Source organism: Galleria mellonella, unplaced genomic scaffold, assembly GCF_026898425.1.
Source record: "Galleria mellonella isolate WM207_F2 unplaced genomic scaffold, CSIRO_AGI_GalMel_v1 utg54, whole genome shotgun sequence".
Classification (NCBI taxonomy): Eukaryota; Metazoa; Arthropoda; class Insecta; order Lepidoptera; family Pyralidae; genus Galleria; species Galleria mellonella.
Genome location: NW_026442114.1, coordinates 3188233 through 3207811, shown reverse-complemented (window position 1 = coordinate 3207811; position 19579 = coordinate 3188233). Strand labels below are relative to the sequence as shown.

The following is a 19579-nucleotide window of genomic DNA, read 5'->3' as shown; positions in this document are numbered from 1 at the left end:
AACATACAATAGCAGATAATTAAACTTAAAACACAGACCATGATATAAATGTTTTTGTATTAAATTGAAATTGGCATTTGCATGTCACTGTCGTTATCACTGTGTTACAAATAAAATTTGCCTACTCATTTGTTAATATAACTTAATATTTGGTACCTATTAATTATGAAATGAATATATTTTTTGTAGTAAGCATGTGTATATTTATTCGTTGATACTTGGATATTGATTGATTGTATTTTCTTTGCTTATCATAGATAAAAATCTGCAACTTGTTTAGCAAACTGGCAACTCACTGAAGTGCTGAAGTGACAGCCCTTTTGACAGTTACATATTTTCATAGAAATTTCTCCTTCACATCTAGAAAAAAGCTTATTGTTCAATAATAATTGTTTGTTTATTAGATTTTTTTAACAATATTATCGTTCTAGAAAACAATTTCCATCTTATTAGGCAATAATGAGTGTTATAATATCGTATACTATAAATAGATCAAGCCGCAGTTAGTTCGTAATTTTGTCTGATTGTGATGGTCGATCAGACATATTGAGTAATACTTAGCAAATATGGGTCGGAGAGAGGATCCTGCTTGGACAAAGGGCACAGTAGGGCTGACTGCCGCCCGGGAACGCGGAGATGTCGATAGACAATTCCAGAGTCGCCTTGTGGTGACCAGAAGCATGATTAACCGGTTAGGACTCGAGAAGGAGCTTCACGGGCACTCTGGCTGTGTAAATTGCCTCGAATGGAATCACGACGGATCGTAAGTTTGTCTAAATTTGTCTGCCTTGTAAAATGTGCTAATTGTTTGCTGTGTTTCATGAACACACCTATTCTTCCACAGTATACTAGCATCGGCCTCTGACGATCTTCATGTGATTTTGTGGGACCCCTATCGGTATAAGCAGCTTCATAATATAGCTACAGACCATACAGGCAATATATTCTCAGTGAAGGTAAGCCCCTATTCCTTATGTCTATTCTAAAAATAATTTGTTTACAATGGCTTGCTTTGTTTGACTAAAAATGCCAACTTAATATTTTTTTTTGTATTCAAGACAAATATTAGGTGGTTAAAGCAATAAATTAAATGAACAGTCATAGGTTTGTAGATATACCCCCTTATTTATAAAAATTAAAACTATAAACCTATTTTAACTATTATACATTTGTCAGTTTTTTTTTATTGAGCATTTAACATTAAAGAAACAGAAACAAGTTTAATAGTTAAAATAGTTCTATTAGAGGTTTGATGTTTTTATATATAAGATAGATATAATGCTTGGATTTACTCATTGTTATTATTTCTTTCACACATACCCACTCTAATTTATTTTATAAAATTAGAGTGGGTATGTGTATAAAATTATTATACTGTTGGATGTATTTGTAAGACACTGAGTGTAAATGTAACACACATATAAATTATTTTGTAAAAGAGCTGTGGATTTTTGTATGTGTAAATTTATTATATATAATACTGAAGGTTGATACCTTTTGTATTTAAATTGTTTAATTTAAAAGTTCTCTTATTAAAGTTTATCTTAGTATTGTCTTATACAAATGTTGATAAACAATGTTGACTCATTTTAAGAGATAACATTACCTGCTATAAAAATGTGTGCAGGCTGTAAGCATGACTTGTAATTTTGAATGCTATATATCTTACCTTATTTGAATGTGCTAAGGTCTATAATTACATGCCACATGTTTATAATTGTATAAAAAGAGATCATGCGAGGTCTAGATGTACAGATGTCATTGTAAGATAAGAATTTTATCAATTAATTTGCATTCACCTGCTAATATAATTTAATGAGAAAACAATAAAATATTTCTGCATGCATTGTGATATATATATTCATTTTTTTTTATATTTAAATTGTACAGTTTAAGTTCATGTGTAAACAAAGCTGTTAGTTTTTTTTTTATATTATTATTTAATGATGGATGATGATGGGATAATAATGAACATAATTATGATGAGCATATTTATAGAAATGTAAAAAAAAAAATGTAAGACTATATTTATAAACCGGGAATCATTACTTTAATTTGTTTAAAGTTTTAGTGGCTGTAATTATTTACAAGCTTCATAAAATTATTTTTAATGTGCAATAGCAAAATTTTTTTTTATACAACTTAGAATGGCAAACAAGCTGATGGCCCACCTGATGGAAAGTGGTAACTGTCGCCTATAGACATGAGCAGTACCATGAACATAACAGAGTATACTGTTTCGCCCATGATACCCCCCACGCGTTGCCATTCCTGAGGACTCGGGTGTTATTCCTCTGTACCCAGTAAATTCACTCCATATCCCACCGAACCGAAACACAGCTATGTAAACACAACTGCTTTACGGTAGGAACATGAATAGGACAGAGGTATCCAAGCAATCGAATTTTGTACAGTCTCCCTCTGGTAGAAATAAATGCTGTAATTATGTCAAATAAGTAACTAAGTCATTGTTTTTTTGTTTATTTAGTTATTTAATACAAATATCCACAGCTCTTAAAAACACAACTTACATGCTAAGTCTCTTATAAATACAGCCAATAATGGATTTTATTTATACAAACGAAAATTATAATTCTAAAGTGAGGTAGGCAAGTTAGAGTGGGTGTATGTAAGTAATATAAGTGCATGTATGAAAGGAACTATGTATAACAATGAGTGTCCATAAAGTCAGGTTAATTAATATACAAAACTAGCTACCCGCCCTGGCTTCGCGCAGGTGCACATTACATCACGTCACATTAGAAACCTCTAAATTTATCAGTGTTTCTCTACAATATTATGCATGTATTATACATATAAACCTTCCTCTTGAATCACTCTACCTATTAAAAAAAAAACTGCTTCAAAATCCATTGCGTAATTTTAAAGATTTAAGCATACATAGGGACGGACAGACAGCGACAGCGACTTTGTTTTATACTATGTAGTGACAAATAAAATCCATGTTGTTATGGTTCAGGTATTGACAGCAATGATTAAGTAATACAATTTCATTTTTATGCAACTAATAGTGGTAAATAATCTCACCATCATAAGTTGTTGAAAGTGGTAATTGTACCATAGTTTATGTCATTTGCTAAAGAGATTTTTTGAGTCCTTCTTTTATGTTAGTATAGCATGCTTTGTTCTTCTAGTTACTCTCTATATCTTGTAGATGCAAGGATAAGCTGATGTGTGTTTTGTGCAGTACGTATTTTTTAGGCTATCTCCTTAATAAACTAATGGATGTAACCATTATCTGGTTTTGTATGCAATTTAGAATAGCAAAGAAGCTGATGGTTCATTTGATAGAAAGGAGTAACCATTGTCTATTATTTCTGAGAACTATGGCGATATGCCTCTATACTTTTTAATATCACTGCTGTATCCCACATATGTCCAGGTATAGAATGGACCAAAAAAATTTCTGTGGATGTCTTAAGAGGCGACTAAGGGAACTTAATGAATGAAGGGATAATCTACATCCTTCTTAAGTCCAACTCTGATTGGCAACATCATCAACGTCCAACTCTAATTGGCAACACGTCTGCCTAGTGTGGCAATTACTTTTGCCACTTTTATGGGGGAGGCATAGGTTCAGTACTGGTGAGTGATGGGTACTGTACTTGACGTTAATGGGGTGTGGTGGGCGGCAGTTCCTGTCGGCGGACACGGTGGCGACGTGCGCGGCGGACGGCACGGTGCGCGCGCGGTCGCTGGCGGGCGGCGCGGCGCTGCGGGACTGCTCGTGCCACTGCGGCCGCGTCAAGCGCCTCGCCGCCGCGCCCGACAACCCGCAGCTGCTGTGGTCCGCCGGCGAGGACGGGCTCGTGCTGTGAGTGCACTCTACACTCTTCTAGTTGTACTTAACTGCGGGGAAAGGGATGGTTAGTAATGCGGACTGTATCAGTCCCATTGCTAGCAATATACCCTATCAGGTCGACCCCACCTGAAATCTTGCTGAATTCCAAGTGTATTCATCACGATAGGCTAACTGACCTGTCTTTTCATTCTTACCAGTCCTTACTGGTGCCCCATCAGCGTATACCGATATCGCAGGCAGGGTTGCCATTCCATTATCATTCATTAAAAAAAAGTTATAGTTTACTGCCACTGTGGTCATTGCAGTGTGCATTGTAATAACAAGTGCTACTACTGTACCCTGTGTTATGAGGAACCAGGCATCACCACATTTAGATATAGACTACACCTATGTAGTCTATGTCTAATGTGGTGATGCCTGGTTCCTCATAACCTATTATAGACTAGGTGCCTCCACAACATAAGGAGTCCACCACAAATAGATTATTGTCGCAAATGGGTAGAATTAGTTATTAAATCAAGTAAATGAAAAAGTAATAACTTAATTTTCTACTAGTGTATGCTGTATTTTATATTACTAGCAACACTGTTATGTCAGCTCTAACTGCTAAGAATTCCCTTTAGTCAAAGAAGTAGTAATGATTACAAATACAGAGACAGTTATTTATTGCCATTTTAAATACAGTTAAATATTTAATTTTCTGGTAAAATGTTAATAAAAATTTAATAATATAAAATGAATTTATAATTCTAAGGTTAAATTTTAAAATATAATCGTCTGTTTTATATGTAAAATGAAACCCCTACTATAGATGTAGCCTAGGAAATCCATAGGTCTAAAATGTGGCGCTGGAACTAGGCAATGGACTTCTGGAGACACAACCCAGGCATCTGAACCTAAGCTAATTTCCACAATTGAATTAATTGTGAAATAAACTCAGGATCTCATTACACAAAGCAATGATTGTGACACCTGATGTGATAACTCATAATGGTTCTACCATTATGAGTTATAGACTCACCTGTAAAAGTAATCAAGCTGACAAACTATTCGGTAGAAAGTGGCGCCCACCATAGATATCACAATGTACACTGTAACATTAATAAGTCTTCAAATGTTAATGTTTAATAAGTTTTTAAAAAATAAATGTTTTGTTTTATTACTCCATTTTTCTTTTACATCGCAGGGATGTACTTGTAACTAATATGGTACTGAGTTATTGGTATTCTCTATGACTTATTAGGCTGGAATGCAAAGGGTTAACTTGTGTCATGAGCATTTTTTTTTGTTGAAGTAAAAAATAATTAACCTATCTTGTTTTTCAAGACAACACGACATGCGAATGTCACATCGCTGCAACTCGGACTCCGCTAACGTACTAGTGAACCTGCTGAACCACCTCGGCCGCTACGCGGAGGCCAAGTGCGTCGCAGTGAACCCCCGCAGGCCGTATCAGCTCGCGGTCGGCGCGAACGACTTCTACGTGCGACTATACGATACTAGGATGATCAAATTGGCGAAACTTCAGGTGAGAATAGGCTCCGTATTTAAAAAAAAAATGGGTCTAAAACCAACAAAAAACTATTTTTTCTTCTTTTTGAAATCTTATAAAATTAAATAAGTGGTTTTTTATAGTTTTTTTTTTTTGTATATATTTAAAAATAATGGATACTATAGCTTAGAAGCGGTATAGTGTACCTTACTCATGCCATATACCTTTTTTTCTTCTCTGCAATTAGTCATAGAACTATGAGCAGATTTGTTATGTGCATAGATGTTTTATGGAGTGTTCACCCAAACAGGAAGATCTATTTAAGATAAATGCGATATTAGATTTAAATAGAAGAAATATTACTGCATTATATTTCTTTTTTTTTATGGTATATTTGAGTATCAAAAAATATTTATAATCCGTGGTATTTATTTGACAAAGAATATTTCGCTGACGTGGTGTGGTGTGGTGGTGTTGTCAGGTAAACGCGCCGTCGTCGCGGCTGATGTGGGAGCGGCAGCACGTGCGGTGCTCGCGGGCCGGCCACGGCGACCCCGACCTCAACGTGCCGCGCTCCGCCGTGCACTATTTCGCGCCAGGTACGTGGGGGCACTGGGACACTGGGGCACGGCGACCCCGACCTCAACGTGCCGCGCTCCGCCGTGCACTATTTCGCGCCAGGTACGTGGGGGCACTGGGACACTGGGGCACGGCGACCCCGACCTCAACGTGCCGCGCTCCGCCGTGCACTATTTCGCGCCAGGTACGTGGGGGCACTGGGACACTGGGGCACGGCGACCCCGACCTCAACGTGCCGCGCTCCGCCGTGCACTATTTCGCGCCAGGTACGTGGGGGCACTGGGACACTGGGGCACGGCGACCCCGATCTCAACGTGCCGCGCTCCGCCGTGCACTATTTCGCGCCAGGTACGTGGGGGCACACGGGCACAGGGGCACGGCGACCCCGACCTCAACGTGCTGCGCTCCGCCGTGCACTACTTCGCGCCAGGTACGTGGTGGCACAGGGGCACTGGGGCACGGCGACACCGACCTCAACGTGCCGCGCTCCACCGTGCACTACTTCGCGCCAGGTACGTGGTGGCACTGATGCACTGGGGCACGACGACCCCGATCTCAATGAGCCCCGTGCCACTGTATATCTCGTGCCGGGTACGTGTAGACACTGGGACACATGCCCCGTGCTACCGTGTACTACTTCACACAAGGTGCGTGGCGGTGCGGGCATATTGAGACCCCGACCTCAACATGCCCCGTATTGCCGCGCTCCGCTTTGCGCCAAGTATGTGGAGGAATTATCAAAAATCGTCACGATGAAAGAAATCGTTAATGTAGTAGTGCAAGGTATATTGAATGAAATATCTAAGGTGTTTTATCCTTCTCTTATGGGGCTATTCCCATACACATATTGGCATGGGTCTATCAAGCCCAATACTTAATGGGACATTAATATTTGTCATTTTCAAATTACAGGTTGTGACATTATATATAATACTTTAGTTTTCACATTTGAGAATGAATATGCCACCTCAGTGGTATAAAATAAAATAGAATGAATGAATGAGTATACTTTATTTGCATTATACAATATAGGAAATAAGCAAGACAATTTACAAACACAACGATACAATTGTATAAGTACAGTAAGGCGGTCTTATTGCTGAGAGCAATCTTTTCAAGACGAACCTTAGGGCAATGGACTAATTGTTGTACAAGTAGGTATGATAGTACTATGTATAATTAAGAAAGTACTGTATAATTATAAAAGTATAACGTTTTGTGCAGGTCATTTATCAATGGAGCCGAATGAACACACGTTCCCGAAGAAGGCGACCACATACGTAGCTTTTAGTCACGACGGCAACGAATTACTAGTCAACCTTGGCTCTGAACAGGTATCCTTACTCCCTATTTTTTTTATGCAATTAAAAATGGCAAACTAGCTGATGGCCCACTCGATGGAGAGTGGTAACTGTTGTCTATAGACATGAGCAGTACCATGGACATAATAGAGTATACTGTTTCGCCCATGATACTCTCCATACGTTGCCATTTCTGAGGACTCAGGTGTTATTCCTCTGTACCCTGTAAAGTCACTGCCGTAACTCTCCATTCAAACTGAAACACAGCCATGCTAACACAATTGTTTTACGGTTGAAACACGAATGGAACAGAGGTACTCAAGCAAACAAGCAATATTATAAATATGTGTACAAGATAATTTGATCATAAAGTATCTTGTATTTTTTTTATTTATAATTATTAAGCATGGCAACAATTAAACTAGTTACAAAGTACAATTCAAACTGTCACTTAGTCACTTTTTGCTTCTACCGTCCCATAGAATAGCTGTTACTTAAAATTGTCTATAATATTAAATACAGTCCACTTATAATTGAAAGCAGTTTATTGTTTTATGTAACTAACAATGTGAAAGTTTTTTTTTTATACAACTTAGAATGGCAAACAAGCTGACGGTCCACCTGATGGAAAGTGGTAACCGTCGCCTATAGACATGAGCAGTAGCATGGACATAACACAAGTCAGTTTGTTTGTTTATTATGTAAAATTTGGTATGTACATATTACATGAGATGGAGACGGACATAAGTCACTTTTTAATACATTCCAGTACCATAGACGATATCGTGGGTAAAAGTTAGTTGACTATACTTCTGTCATCATAAAGATCATTAGTATCCCTTTACAGGAGAGGTCCAACAGTGGAACTAGACTTTTTCCCCAAAGAATCGCTTTTAATAGGTTGTTTAATGGATGATAATGGAATGATAATCCCGTCTGCGCTATCGGTATACGCTGGCGGGGCACCAGTGAGGGATGATAGGTGACGATAAAGTAGGTCAGTTAGCCCATCGTGACGACGTTTTTTATTTTAGTCATTATAATCGAGGTAAAAGTTGTTTCTTTATTTAGTTATATTGGTCCTTTGCGCCGGATTATATGAAAGAGTTTTGATAATTTATCTATTTTGACGCCAAGTCCCTTACAAGGTAGACAGAGAAAAGAGAGCTGAAGACTTTATCCTTACATACATTTCATGCATTTTTAATACTTACATAATAATATTTAAATAGAAAAACAACTAAGGTATAACAACTAAGTGTTCATAAATAACAAATGTTTGCAGGTATATCTGTTTGACATAAACTCAGCTCGACGGCCGGTGCTCGTGGAGAGCTTTATCATCCAGCACAATCACGGCTACCGCGAGGGGGAGGCCAAGCAGGGGCCGCGGAACGGTACCAACGGCACCAACGTAGCCCACGGACCCATGGACCCGCCCGCACAACTGCCCGAACCTGTACGGCTTCTTAAGGAGAAGGTTAGTCAGCAATAATCATTTTTAATGATATATAGGAGACTGATATATATTCTAACATGATATTTTCAGGGGGAAAAGGGCTTGTTAGTAATGAAGACTAAAAATCCCATTGCTAGCAATATATCCAACCAGGTCGACCTCTTCGCGGTTCCCCCTGGAAACTATCATGGTTAATTTCTGATGAATTCATCATGATGGGTTAACTAACTGGCCTGTTTTCATTCTCATCGATCACCCTTCACTGGTGCTCCACCAGCATATCCGGTTAGCGCAAGCGGTGCTACCATTCCATTTTCATCCATCAGAAAAAAAAAACATGATACTTTTGCCTATTTTTGAATCAAAACGAGTGTCCTGATTAAAGTTTGCATTTTTCTTTTGTACAATTTTTTTTTTTTATTATTTACCCATATTTACAAACATTATGTTAAGAACAATTAAAATTTAATATACAAAGGCGAGCTTATCTCTTATAAGAGATTTCTTCCATTAAACTTTTTCAAGCGAATTAAATTTTTATTTAAAAATAAAAACGTATGTTGCCCGCAGGCCAACGAGTACGTGAACAAGGGTGACTACTCAGCAGCGGTGCAGCTGTACAACAGCGCCATCGGCCTCTGCCCCAACTGCGCCGTGCTGTACTCCAACCGCGCCGCCGCGCTCATGCGGCGAGGCTGGTGGGTGCAGACACACTCTCATACACAGCATTGCTCACACAACACAAATCACAACACACATACACAAAAATCTAGATAAAATAATACATTTACAAAAAAAAATGCATAAATCCCAGTCTCCTAACTACTTAATCAGTATTTTTTTTTATACAACTTGGAATGGCAAACAAGCTGACGGCCCACCTGATGGAAAGTGGTAACCGTCGCCTATAGACATGAGCAGTACCATGGACATAACAGAGTATATTGTTTCGCCAATGATACCCCCATGCGTTGCCATTCCTGAGGACTCGGGTGTTATTCCTGTGTACCCTGTAAATTCACGCCATATCCCACCCTTCAAACCGAAACACAGCCATGCAAACACAACTGCTTCACGGTTGAAACACGAATGGGACAGGGTACCTTTGCAATGGTAAGCAATCGACTTTTGTACAAAGTCTCCCTCTGGTAAAATTAATAATTAATTAAAGTAACGTAAAATTCAAGTACCTTTTTGAAACTCACGAACGTAACCTTCGTTCCAGTAATACTCTCCAACTATCTATTCCCTCTCACCGTACTGGTTTCGCTTCAAATTATTTTCTCCTACATTCTTCACGACTCTGGAACGCGCTACCTGTTGCTATTAAGAGACTACCGACTAAACCGTCGTAAAAAAAAAGTTCACGCTCACTTTTTTTACTTTATCCGAGCAGTAAGTGCTTTATATTATTCTCAATTTCGTGTATAATACAGCATATGTCATATATGTGTAAGTATATTTGTTATTTAAATATATTTATTCGTTTATATATGTAATTTTAGTATGTATGTATATCAATAATTACAAGTACCGCATTCGAGTATTCTGACACTTCCCTATGGTTGACTGGGAGAGAATGCTTTTAGCATTAAGTCCGCCTTATACACATATATGTACTAATGAATAAATAAATAAATAAAAAATAAATAAACATAATTTTTTCTTTTGTACATATGCTATAGTAACACAAAATGGTCACAATTCAGTTTATTGCTTTGCTCTCAAAAGAGTGAAACATTGATATTTTGTTATTAACCGCCATGGTTTCTAGGGGGAACCACATGGAGGTCGACCTGATAGAGTATATTTTTTTTAATAACTAAATATGGAATGGTAGACCCGCCTGAGCTATCGGTACACGATGGCGGAGCACCAGTGAAGGGTGACAGGTGAAGCTGAAGACAAGTTAGTTCACCCATAGTGACAAATTGTACAATAATTAATTAATTAACCACTATGGTGTCCAGGGAGAACCGCGCGGAGGTCGACCTGATAGGGTATATTACTAGTAATCTCATTACTAACAATCCCTTTCCCCCCGTTAGAGACTGTTGGATTCTATTATGAACTACCTCCTTCCCCTCGCTCAATCGAAATGGCTGGCGGTACAGGTCGGGCGACACGTACGCGGCCATCAAGGACTGCTACCGCGCCATCAAGCTGGACGGCTCGCACGTGAAGTCGCACTTCCGCCTCGCCAAGGGACTCATGGACGTGAAGCGGGCGCGCGAGGCGCACGAGTGCCTGCTGTACTTCAAGGACAAGTTCCCGCGCCACGCCGCCTCGCACGCCGTCTTCCTGCTGCAGAAGGACATCAACGTCGCGCTCGAGACGCTCGAGACGCAGCCCGACGAAGGCATGCTCTCCTCTACACTCGCATTCACTACTCGTGATAGAGAATTTGATGGCCGAGGGTTGGGCAGCCACGTTCCTCTTAAAACATCTCCAAAGCCTAACTGCAGTTGCCAGTCTGCCTGCCAAGTGTGAAAACTACTGGCAACCCCCCCCCCCCCCAAGGGGGAGGCTTATGTCCAGCAGTGGACAGTTAAAGGCTGATATGATAATGATGAATACATATTTCAAACCATAAAACAGCCATAAAGTTGTTCAACAATAGTTTTTTTTGATGGGTGAAAATGGTATGGTAACTCTGCCTGCGCAAACGGGATACGCTGGCGGAGCACCAGTGAAGGGTGATAGATGAGAATGAATACAGGCCAGTTAGCCCATCATGATGAATTCATCAGGAATTAACCATGATAGTTTCCAGGGGAAACCGCGAGGAGGTCGACCTGGTTGGGTATATTGCTAGCAATGGGATTTTTAGTCTCCATTACTAACAATCCCCTTCCCCCCCGTTCAACGATATTAAAACGAGTGAACTGAGATATTAATACAGATGTTTATTTTACAATGTCTTCATTTGGGAATTTTTTATTGGTTTTTCTTGAATGAAATTTTGATGCGTGCTAACGGGAATTGGTTAGCTGGTCTAAGTGATATGATTGTTGGATCACCAGCAGCTGACGAGGCGGAGGAGAACCAGTCCACGAGCGTCCTCGAGCGGCAGCTGCGGGCCGCCGCGCTCGACTACTCGCAGCGGTTCCTGGGCCACTGCAACACCACCACTGACATCAAGGAGGCCAACTTTCTTGGGCCTGATGCCAACTTTGTAGCCGCTGGGTAAGCTTGGGGCTTTTTTTTAATGGGTACTAAAGGAACAATAACCCTGTCTGCACTTACAGTATACACTAGAAGGGCACCAATGAGGGATGATAGATGGGAATGAAAGGGATGCTAGCAGTGTTTCCTGGGCTACTGCAACACTACCACCTGCATCAAGGAGGCCAATTTTCTTGGCCCTATGCCAAATTTGTGGCTACGAGTGAATTTAGATTTGTTATATTGCTAGCAACAGGCTGACGGCTCACCTGATGGAAAGTGGTAATCGTCGTCTGTAGACATGAGCAGTATCATGGACATAACAGAGTGTACTATTTCGTCCATGATACCCCCATGCATTGCCATTCTTGAGGACTCGGGTATTATTCCTTTGTACCCTGAAAATTCACTGCCATATCGCACCCTTCAAACCGAAACACAGCTATGCAAACACAACTGCTTCACAGTAGAAACACGAATGGGACAGAGGTGGCCAAGCAAACGACTTTTGTACAAAGTCTCCCTCTGGTACCATTTATTATGTGTACCTTTATGTCTGGTGTCACCAGAGTTTTGTACAGTCTTCTGGTGAAAAAAAACTTTTAGTTATTTAGCGATGTACTGGCATGTGGGCAGGTCGGACGACGGCAGCATGTTCATCTGGTGCCGGCGCTCGGGCAACATCGTGCGCGTGCTGCGCGGCGACGAGTCGATCGTGAACTGCGTGCAGCTGCACCCGTCCGCCTGCCTGCTGGCCTCCAGCGGCATCGAGGCCGTCGTGCGGCTGTGGAGCCCGCGGCCCGACGACGAGCCCGAGCCGCGCCTGGTGGCCGACGCGGCCGCCGCCGCGCACGCCAACCAGCAGCGCATGCGCAGCGACCCCTTCGAGGCCATGCTGCTCAACATCAGCTTCGCGGGCGGACCCGACCGCGACCCGCACTCGCCCGCCTGCAGGCCCACATAGGTAAACGTCGCCGCCTTCAGCCCGGATCCACGCTCTAATACCAGTCTCGGTCCAATCTCGATCTATTCAAAAATTATGTAAAAATCTATGTGTGATTTGTGCCGATCGATTTCGCCATCGTATCGTTTCGTATTTATTTGTACTAATTATATATACGTCAACTACATAATCTACAGAATTTATTTTGGAAAAACCTGTTATTGGCCATACTTATCTGTTATAGAATGTTTCTTAATTTTATTTGTAAACCGCTGTTGGTGTTTTTTAATTTTTTTTTTTATGCCACTGAGGTGGCAAACAAGCGTACGGGCCACCTGATGGTAAGCGGTTACCGTAGCCTATGAACGCCTGCAATACCAGAGGTATTACGCGCGCGTTGCCGACCCTGAAGAAACCTCTTTACCCCCCTTTTGAAGAATCCCATGCTGTAGTCTCTTGGGAAAACCTCGGCAGGGAGCTCATTCCATGACCTGAGTGTTCGTGGGAGAAAACATCTCTGAAACCGCGTTGTACGCGACAATTATAATAAATAAATAAATAATTTGTTTTCAGGTAATGTCGCGGAGTGTCCGCGCCGGCCGCATCACGCGCTGCCACTGTTACCCCATAATCATGACGTCACGATGAGTTATTCGTCTGTAAATAATTATTATACATTAATGATAGAACCGTCGTTGTCATTATTTCTACAATTCTTCGAGAGGTTAATGATATTTTTTTTGTTGTCGGCCGTTCGTCCGATGCGCCGAGGTTTTATTCTAATTTTAAAAATAAATGATGCCACTCTATGGTCTTGTTTATGGATACTGTAGATAACTTATTTTTGTAATACGTCTAGGTATATAAAGGTGATACATTGAGACGTTGTTTGCTATAAAATACAATCGAATCCAAGATTTGCTTATTATATATAATGTAGGGGTCTCTAAATCATATATATATATATATATATATATATATATATATATATATATATATATATATATATATATATTATTATTATTATTATTATAGCTTTTTATCCACTTTCGTGGTAAAAGCCTCCTCCATCTTTTTCCACTTCTCCTTATCTATAGCAATACCCGTCCAGTTCTTTCCTGCTATCTTTATTATGTCATCTGCCCATCTCTTTCTTTGCCTTCCAACATTTCTTTTTCCTGCTGGACCTCGCCATTTTATCGTTTGGAGAGTCCACCTTTTATCTTTGTACCTCACTAAATGACCTGCCCATCTCCACTTCTGTTTCATACTATGCTGAAGAGCATCTTTTATTTTGGTTTTCTTCCTAATATCAGTGTTTCTTATTTTCTGTATTTTTCTTAACTTTAAGATACTTCTTTCCATCGCATGCTGACATGATAGGATTTTGTTCTTTATTTTTTCTGTATAGGTCCATGTTTGGCATGCATATGTTAGGCTTGGCAGGATGCAGGAATCCATAATTATCTTTTTTAAGTTGAGACTGTAGTTCCCTTTAAGGATTTCTTTTTGAGCCCAATATTTCTTCATCATCTCGCATCATAGACAATAGAAGAAACTTCAACAATAGTACCAACCCTACAAATCCAATCTACATCTACGTACCAACCATATATATATATATATATATATATATATATATATATATATATATATATATATATATATATATATATATATATATATATATATATATATATACTTACCAATTCATTTTTTAAATTGGTTACTTAATAAAAATAAGCTTTAATCAATGATCAGTAGGTCTACTCTTGAATTTAACATCGATATCTATCCAATCTTGTTCATTTATATAATTTTTGGATATTCAATGTTAATGCAAAGAAGGGTTAAAAAACCTGATATTTTAAGTTTATTCCAAAAAAGCAGAAGGTATGTGTCTTTATTTTCTTCATGATATTTACACCGATTCCCTGAGAAGCTGAGTTTTTTGTGGGTGATAATGGAATGGTAACCCCGCCTGCGGGGTATACACTGGCGGAGCACCAGTGAGGGATGATAGATGAGGATGAAGCAGGTCAGTTAGCCCATCGTAACGAATTCTACAAGAATTGTTCACGATGGTTTCCAGGGGGAACCACGTGGAGGACGACCTGATATGGTAATGGGGAATATATTGATAGTGGGGGGAAAGGGATTGTTAGTAATGGAGACTGAGAATCCCATTGCTAGCGATATACCCAACTAAGTCGACCTCTTCATGGATCCTCCTGGAAACTATCATGGTTAATTCCTGATGAATTCATCATGATGGCCTGTTTTCATTCTCATCTATCACCCTTCACTGGTGCTCCGCCAGCGTATCCCTTTAGCGGAGGCGGGGTTACCATACCATTTTCACCCATCAAAAAATATATTGCTTAGTAATGGGGAGTTTAGATCCCATTACTAACTATCCCATTCCCCCCTGAGAGGCTGATTTGTATGATTCATTTTGAATAATATGGTCTGTGTGAATGTCGGTTAAAATATGTTGTTTTTGTGAAAAAAAATCTTACATTCATAGTCACGTGTCACTTGCCACAAAACTTCATTGTAGAAACAAAATTGACACCAATTAGTAAAAAAGAAAAAAATTAATTATAACATGTAAATAATAGGTCGTAAATAGACGGACAGACCATTGGCATCATTCATTTTTATTCGTCTAATGATAATGATTCGTCATTGTAAATTGAATTCAGGTGGTATTGTTGCACTGAAGTGTTAATTTGAACGTGATTTGAGTTTAAATAGACTACGCGTTAATTCTCACAGTTTAATTCGACTTTAAAAAAAAAAAAGAGGTGATAAGTTCACCGTGTGTTTCTTAACATTTGTAGCGTATGATTTATAGACTGATTTTAATGATTATTTTTTTTTATCACACACGTCGTCGCTACTTTGTTATCGTATACTGTAATTAGGCGTGTAACTAATAAATTGGCCGCCTGTTTGAATAACAAATGATTTCGTCAATAGATACGGTTTCGTTAGCGTACGCATAGGAAAGAATGAGACGCCTCTTGATCGTGTTGTTGTCTCGTTCTGTCTTACGCAGTCGGTAGCGAAAGCATATCTATCGATAGATTTGTCTGTATGAGTCATAAGAACCGGCTAAGGGGTGACGAGGAATGGGCAGCAACTTTTTTTCTTAAAACATCTCCAAATCCTAATTGCCGTTGCTAATGCCTGCCAAGCATGGCAACTATTGGCAAACCCCCCAAGGGGGAGGCTCTGTGGCCCTTATGTTCAACAGTGGACAGTTAAAGGCTGGTATTTTGGGTATTTTGGGGACAGTTAAAGGCTGGTAAATTCCCAAAGTGAGCCTTCCTTTTAACAACTTTGTTTATATTTAAGTTGGACAAGTTATTATTCTCCTTAGGAAATGCGAAATTTATATTTTAAAATACATATTTTAACACTTCAGTGGCGAACACAATGCTGTGGTCACACCAAACGCGCGTTTGGAGGTTTAAGAGAAGTGACAATGTCACAGAGTGACTAAATCGTGTCGCAATGTGACATAAGGTCTGTGATATGCTTTGCAATTTTTTTTACTTATTTTATATATATATATATATATATATATATATATATATATATATATATATATATATATATATATATATATATATATATAATACGTCTTATTTTCTTTTCCAATGTGTCTTAGTTGTCTAGGATGAATACTAATGTTAAGATTATCGATTTTTTTTAAAGCAAAAGTGTTTGGAAATATAATTTTTTTTTTACAATAAATTGTTTATTGATTTGATAATAAAAAAAAAAGCTATTAAGGTCTCTGTGAGAGCCTTACTTGATTTTTGTTCGGTTCAATTTAGAATTTTTTTTAAACTGCGGTACGGTTCTTTTTAAATTACGCGGTATTGTTATATACAGCAAGAGTGGCAATTAAGCATATGGCTCGCCTGATGGCAAGTGAGCATTGCAGCCTAATAAATTCCAGCAATATCAGAGGCTTTTACCAGAGGGAGACTTTGTACAAAAGTCGATTGCTTGCTCACGTCTATAGGCAACGGTTACCACTTTCCACCAGGTGGGCCGTCAGCTTGTTTGCCATTCTAAGTTGTATAAAAAAAAAAGGCATTCAGGAAGTAATTGTATTACCTTTTTTGCTTGTAAACTGTATTCGGTTAGCTAACTGATACATCTATGTATATATAAATTGGATTATTTAACTAAACAATATTTCTTAAATTGATCCGATTGAGAATCAAACCTTGTACTTCATTGACGCAAGGCATTATACTCGCCACACCACAATGGTCGTCTACAAACAACTTGTTTTTTTTTTTTTTTTTATTTATGTTTGTAGTATTTTTTTTTTTTATTTTTAATTTAGTGTGACCACAACTTGAGCTCCCTTTGAGAGCGCACGCTCAATTCAGTTTGAAATTGTTAAGGAAAGGAGATGTTGCAGTTTGACGGTATAATTATACATTCTATATATATATATATATATATATATATATATATATATATATATATATATATATATATATATATACATACAAATTTACATAGGTAGAATGGTATTTTGGAATGCCTTGTTCGTAAATAGCTTTTTTATTTGTATTGTTTATAAACGTAAATCGGATATGGACAAAAAGAGACCATGAGTTGGATATGTCACTATCTCATTCTATTTTATTATTAATATTCTTTTTTTTTTATACCACAAAGGGAATACCTGTAGGGTTTTTTTTGATGGATGAAAATGGTATGGTAACCCCGCCTGCGCTAACGGGATACGCTGGCGGGGTACCAGTGAAGGGTGATAGATGAGAATGAAAACAGGCCAGGTACCCAAGCAATCGACTTTTGTACAAAGTCTCCCTCTGGTACTTTAATACAATTGGTTATGTTTACGATAATTGTTCAAGATGTCAGAGGAAATCAAGTCGACTCAGAGCTTTTATAAAAAATGCTGAAATATAAACAAAATAATGTACGTATAATGGAATAGTTTCTTTTATAAGGGCCACAAAGAAGTTATTTTATATTATACAGATATCTTTCAGCTATAATTAAAGAGATTTCTTCAGGCTCGGCAATACCTGCGTAATACTCATGGTATTACAGGCGTTCATAGGCTACGGTAACCGCTTACCATCAAGTGGGCCGTATGCTTGATTACCACCTCAGTGGTATGAAAAAAATACTTAAAGAAAATAAAAAATTTAAACTTTTTTTTTTTTTTAATTTAACATTATCGTTTGTATGTATGTTACATAATATATCTCCAATATAACAGTGCACCAATTTTGATGTTTTGTCCAAATTTTAATAGATAGATAGATAGATAATTTATTTGCATTACTTACTTACAGCACACAAATTACGACATACATATACTAAAAAAAAAAGCGAGATAATATAAATGATAAAAAAAAAATACATAAAGCTAAATACAATTTTCGTTTGTGAGTGTGCCATAGCAATACAAAATGGCCACAACTCAGTTTATTGCTTCGCCCTCAAAAGAGCAAAGCACTGATATTCTGTTGCGGTCAAAGGGTATAGGGTAACAATAAAACAATACTACCAGATTATCCGTACAGTAAAAAGATAGATGTACAGTAAACAGACAGACAGATATGTATATGTATGTATAGTACAGTCGAGTACTACAACTATTTGACGTGTCTTTTTTCGTCTGTACAACGTTTAGACCATAAATGTGACATCTCCTTTTTTATTGAGGCGTAAGGCGCAGTTGTAAACAGCTTTAGCCCTGTATAAATATCGAATATTGTTTGTATATGAATAATTGTAGTGTATAAAATTATAATTCTATTTATGTACTGAATAATGATAAAGCGTTCGAGGTACACAAGGTCGTTTTACTTTATATATGTATTTAATATAAAAATCCATAGCTCTTAAAAAATAATTTATACGCTAAGTCACTTATAAATACAGCCAATAACGGATTTTATTTATATAAATGAAAATTATAATTCGAAAGCATGGCAGGCAAGTTTTTTTTTTCAATGGGTGAAAAAGGTATGGTAACCCCGCCTGCGCTAACGGGATACGCTGGCGGAGCACCAGTGAAGGGTGATAGATGAGAATGAAAACAGGCCAGTTGGCCCATCATGATGAATTCATCAGGAATTAACCATGATAGTTTCCAGGGAGAACCGTGAGGAGGTGAACCTGGTTGGGTATATTGCTAGCAATGGGATTCTTAGTTTCCATTACTAACAATCCCTTTCCCCCCGGCAGACAAGTTAGAGTGGGTGTATGTATGTATGTAAGTAATGTAAATGTATGGATGAAAGAAAATATAACAATGAGTGTTAATAAATTCATAAGGTATTTTAAGAAAGTTGTGTTTAAAAACAACTTTTTTAAACACATTTTTTTTTTTAAATTAAAAGGAAATTTAATCGTAACTAAAGCAGTTATTTTGATTTGAAAACTAAGTTACTGAACCGATTTTGATAAAATTTCTATGGAATCGATTTGTAACTATATTTTTTATAAAGCCTTTTCCAAATCGTTTTAACCCTTAAATACTTGAAGTTTCAAATTTGATACCGGGATTATAAATCGCATTGGGCGCCTACAATCGATTTTATTTTAATATTTGGCTGTTTACATGTTACCAATTTTATTTTTTCAAAATAAATATATAAAAATATCGTTTTAATTTTTTTTTACTATTTTTCCACATTAGTAAACACAGTGAAGGGTACACTTATATATTTTTTAATTTGATTTAAAAAAATCAGGCTTTTAAGGGTAAAAACTGACACAGTTGTGAGGTAACAAATACAAAATTAACATT

General features: G+C 38.1%; 1 protein-coding gene across 2 annotated transcripts; it reads left to right on the top strand.

The window, feature by feature from the left end:
* Positions 1 to 308: 308 nt before the first annotated feature.
* Positions 309 to 13726, top strand: LOC113509594 (WD and tetratricopeptide repeats protein 1). Of its 2 annotated transcripts, none has more exons than XM_026892946.3 (12): positions 309 to 763; positions 845 to 956; positions 3657 to 3835; positions 5150 to 5351; positions 5797 to 5914; positions 7119 to 7228; positions 8481 to 8675; positions 9225 to 9352; positions 10769 to 11013; positions 11681 to 11840; positions 12456 to 12783; positions 13336 to 13726. In XM_026892946.3, exons 1-11 carry the CDS (start codon positions 567 to 569, stop codon positions 12781 to 12783), a joined length of 1974 nt encoding a protein of 657 aa, XP_026748747.1. In that variant the 5' UTR covers positions 309 to 566; the 3' UTR covers positions 13336 to 13726. The 2 variants fall into 2 exon arrangements, with proteins under 2 accessions (XP_026748747.1, XP_026748746.1); XM_026892945.3 differs by having other exon boundaries at positions 11678 to 11840.
* Positions 13727 to 19579: the final 5853 nt, after the last annotated feature.

What these genes read in the sequence shown, in the direction of transcription:
- LOC113509594 (XM_026892945.3), top strand. Translation starts at nt 567, where the DNA reads ATGGGTCGGAGAGAGGATCCTGCTTGGACAAAGGGCACAGTAGGGCTG. An exon ending in GAATGGAATCACGACGGATC is followed by an intron (nt 764 to 844) that starts GTAAGTTTGTCT and finishes ATTCTTCCACAG; the next exon opens with TATACTAGCATCGGCCTCTG. An exon ending in GCGCTCATGCGGCGAGGCTG is followed by an intron (nt 9,353 to 10,768) that starts GTGGGTGCAGAC and finishes CTGGCGGTACAG; the next exon opens with GTCGGGCGACACGTACGCGG.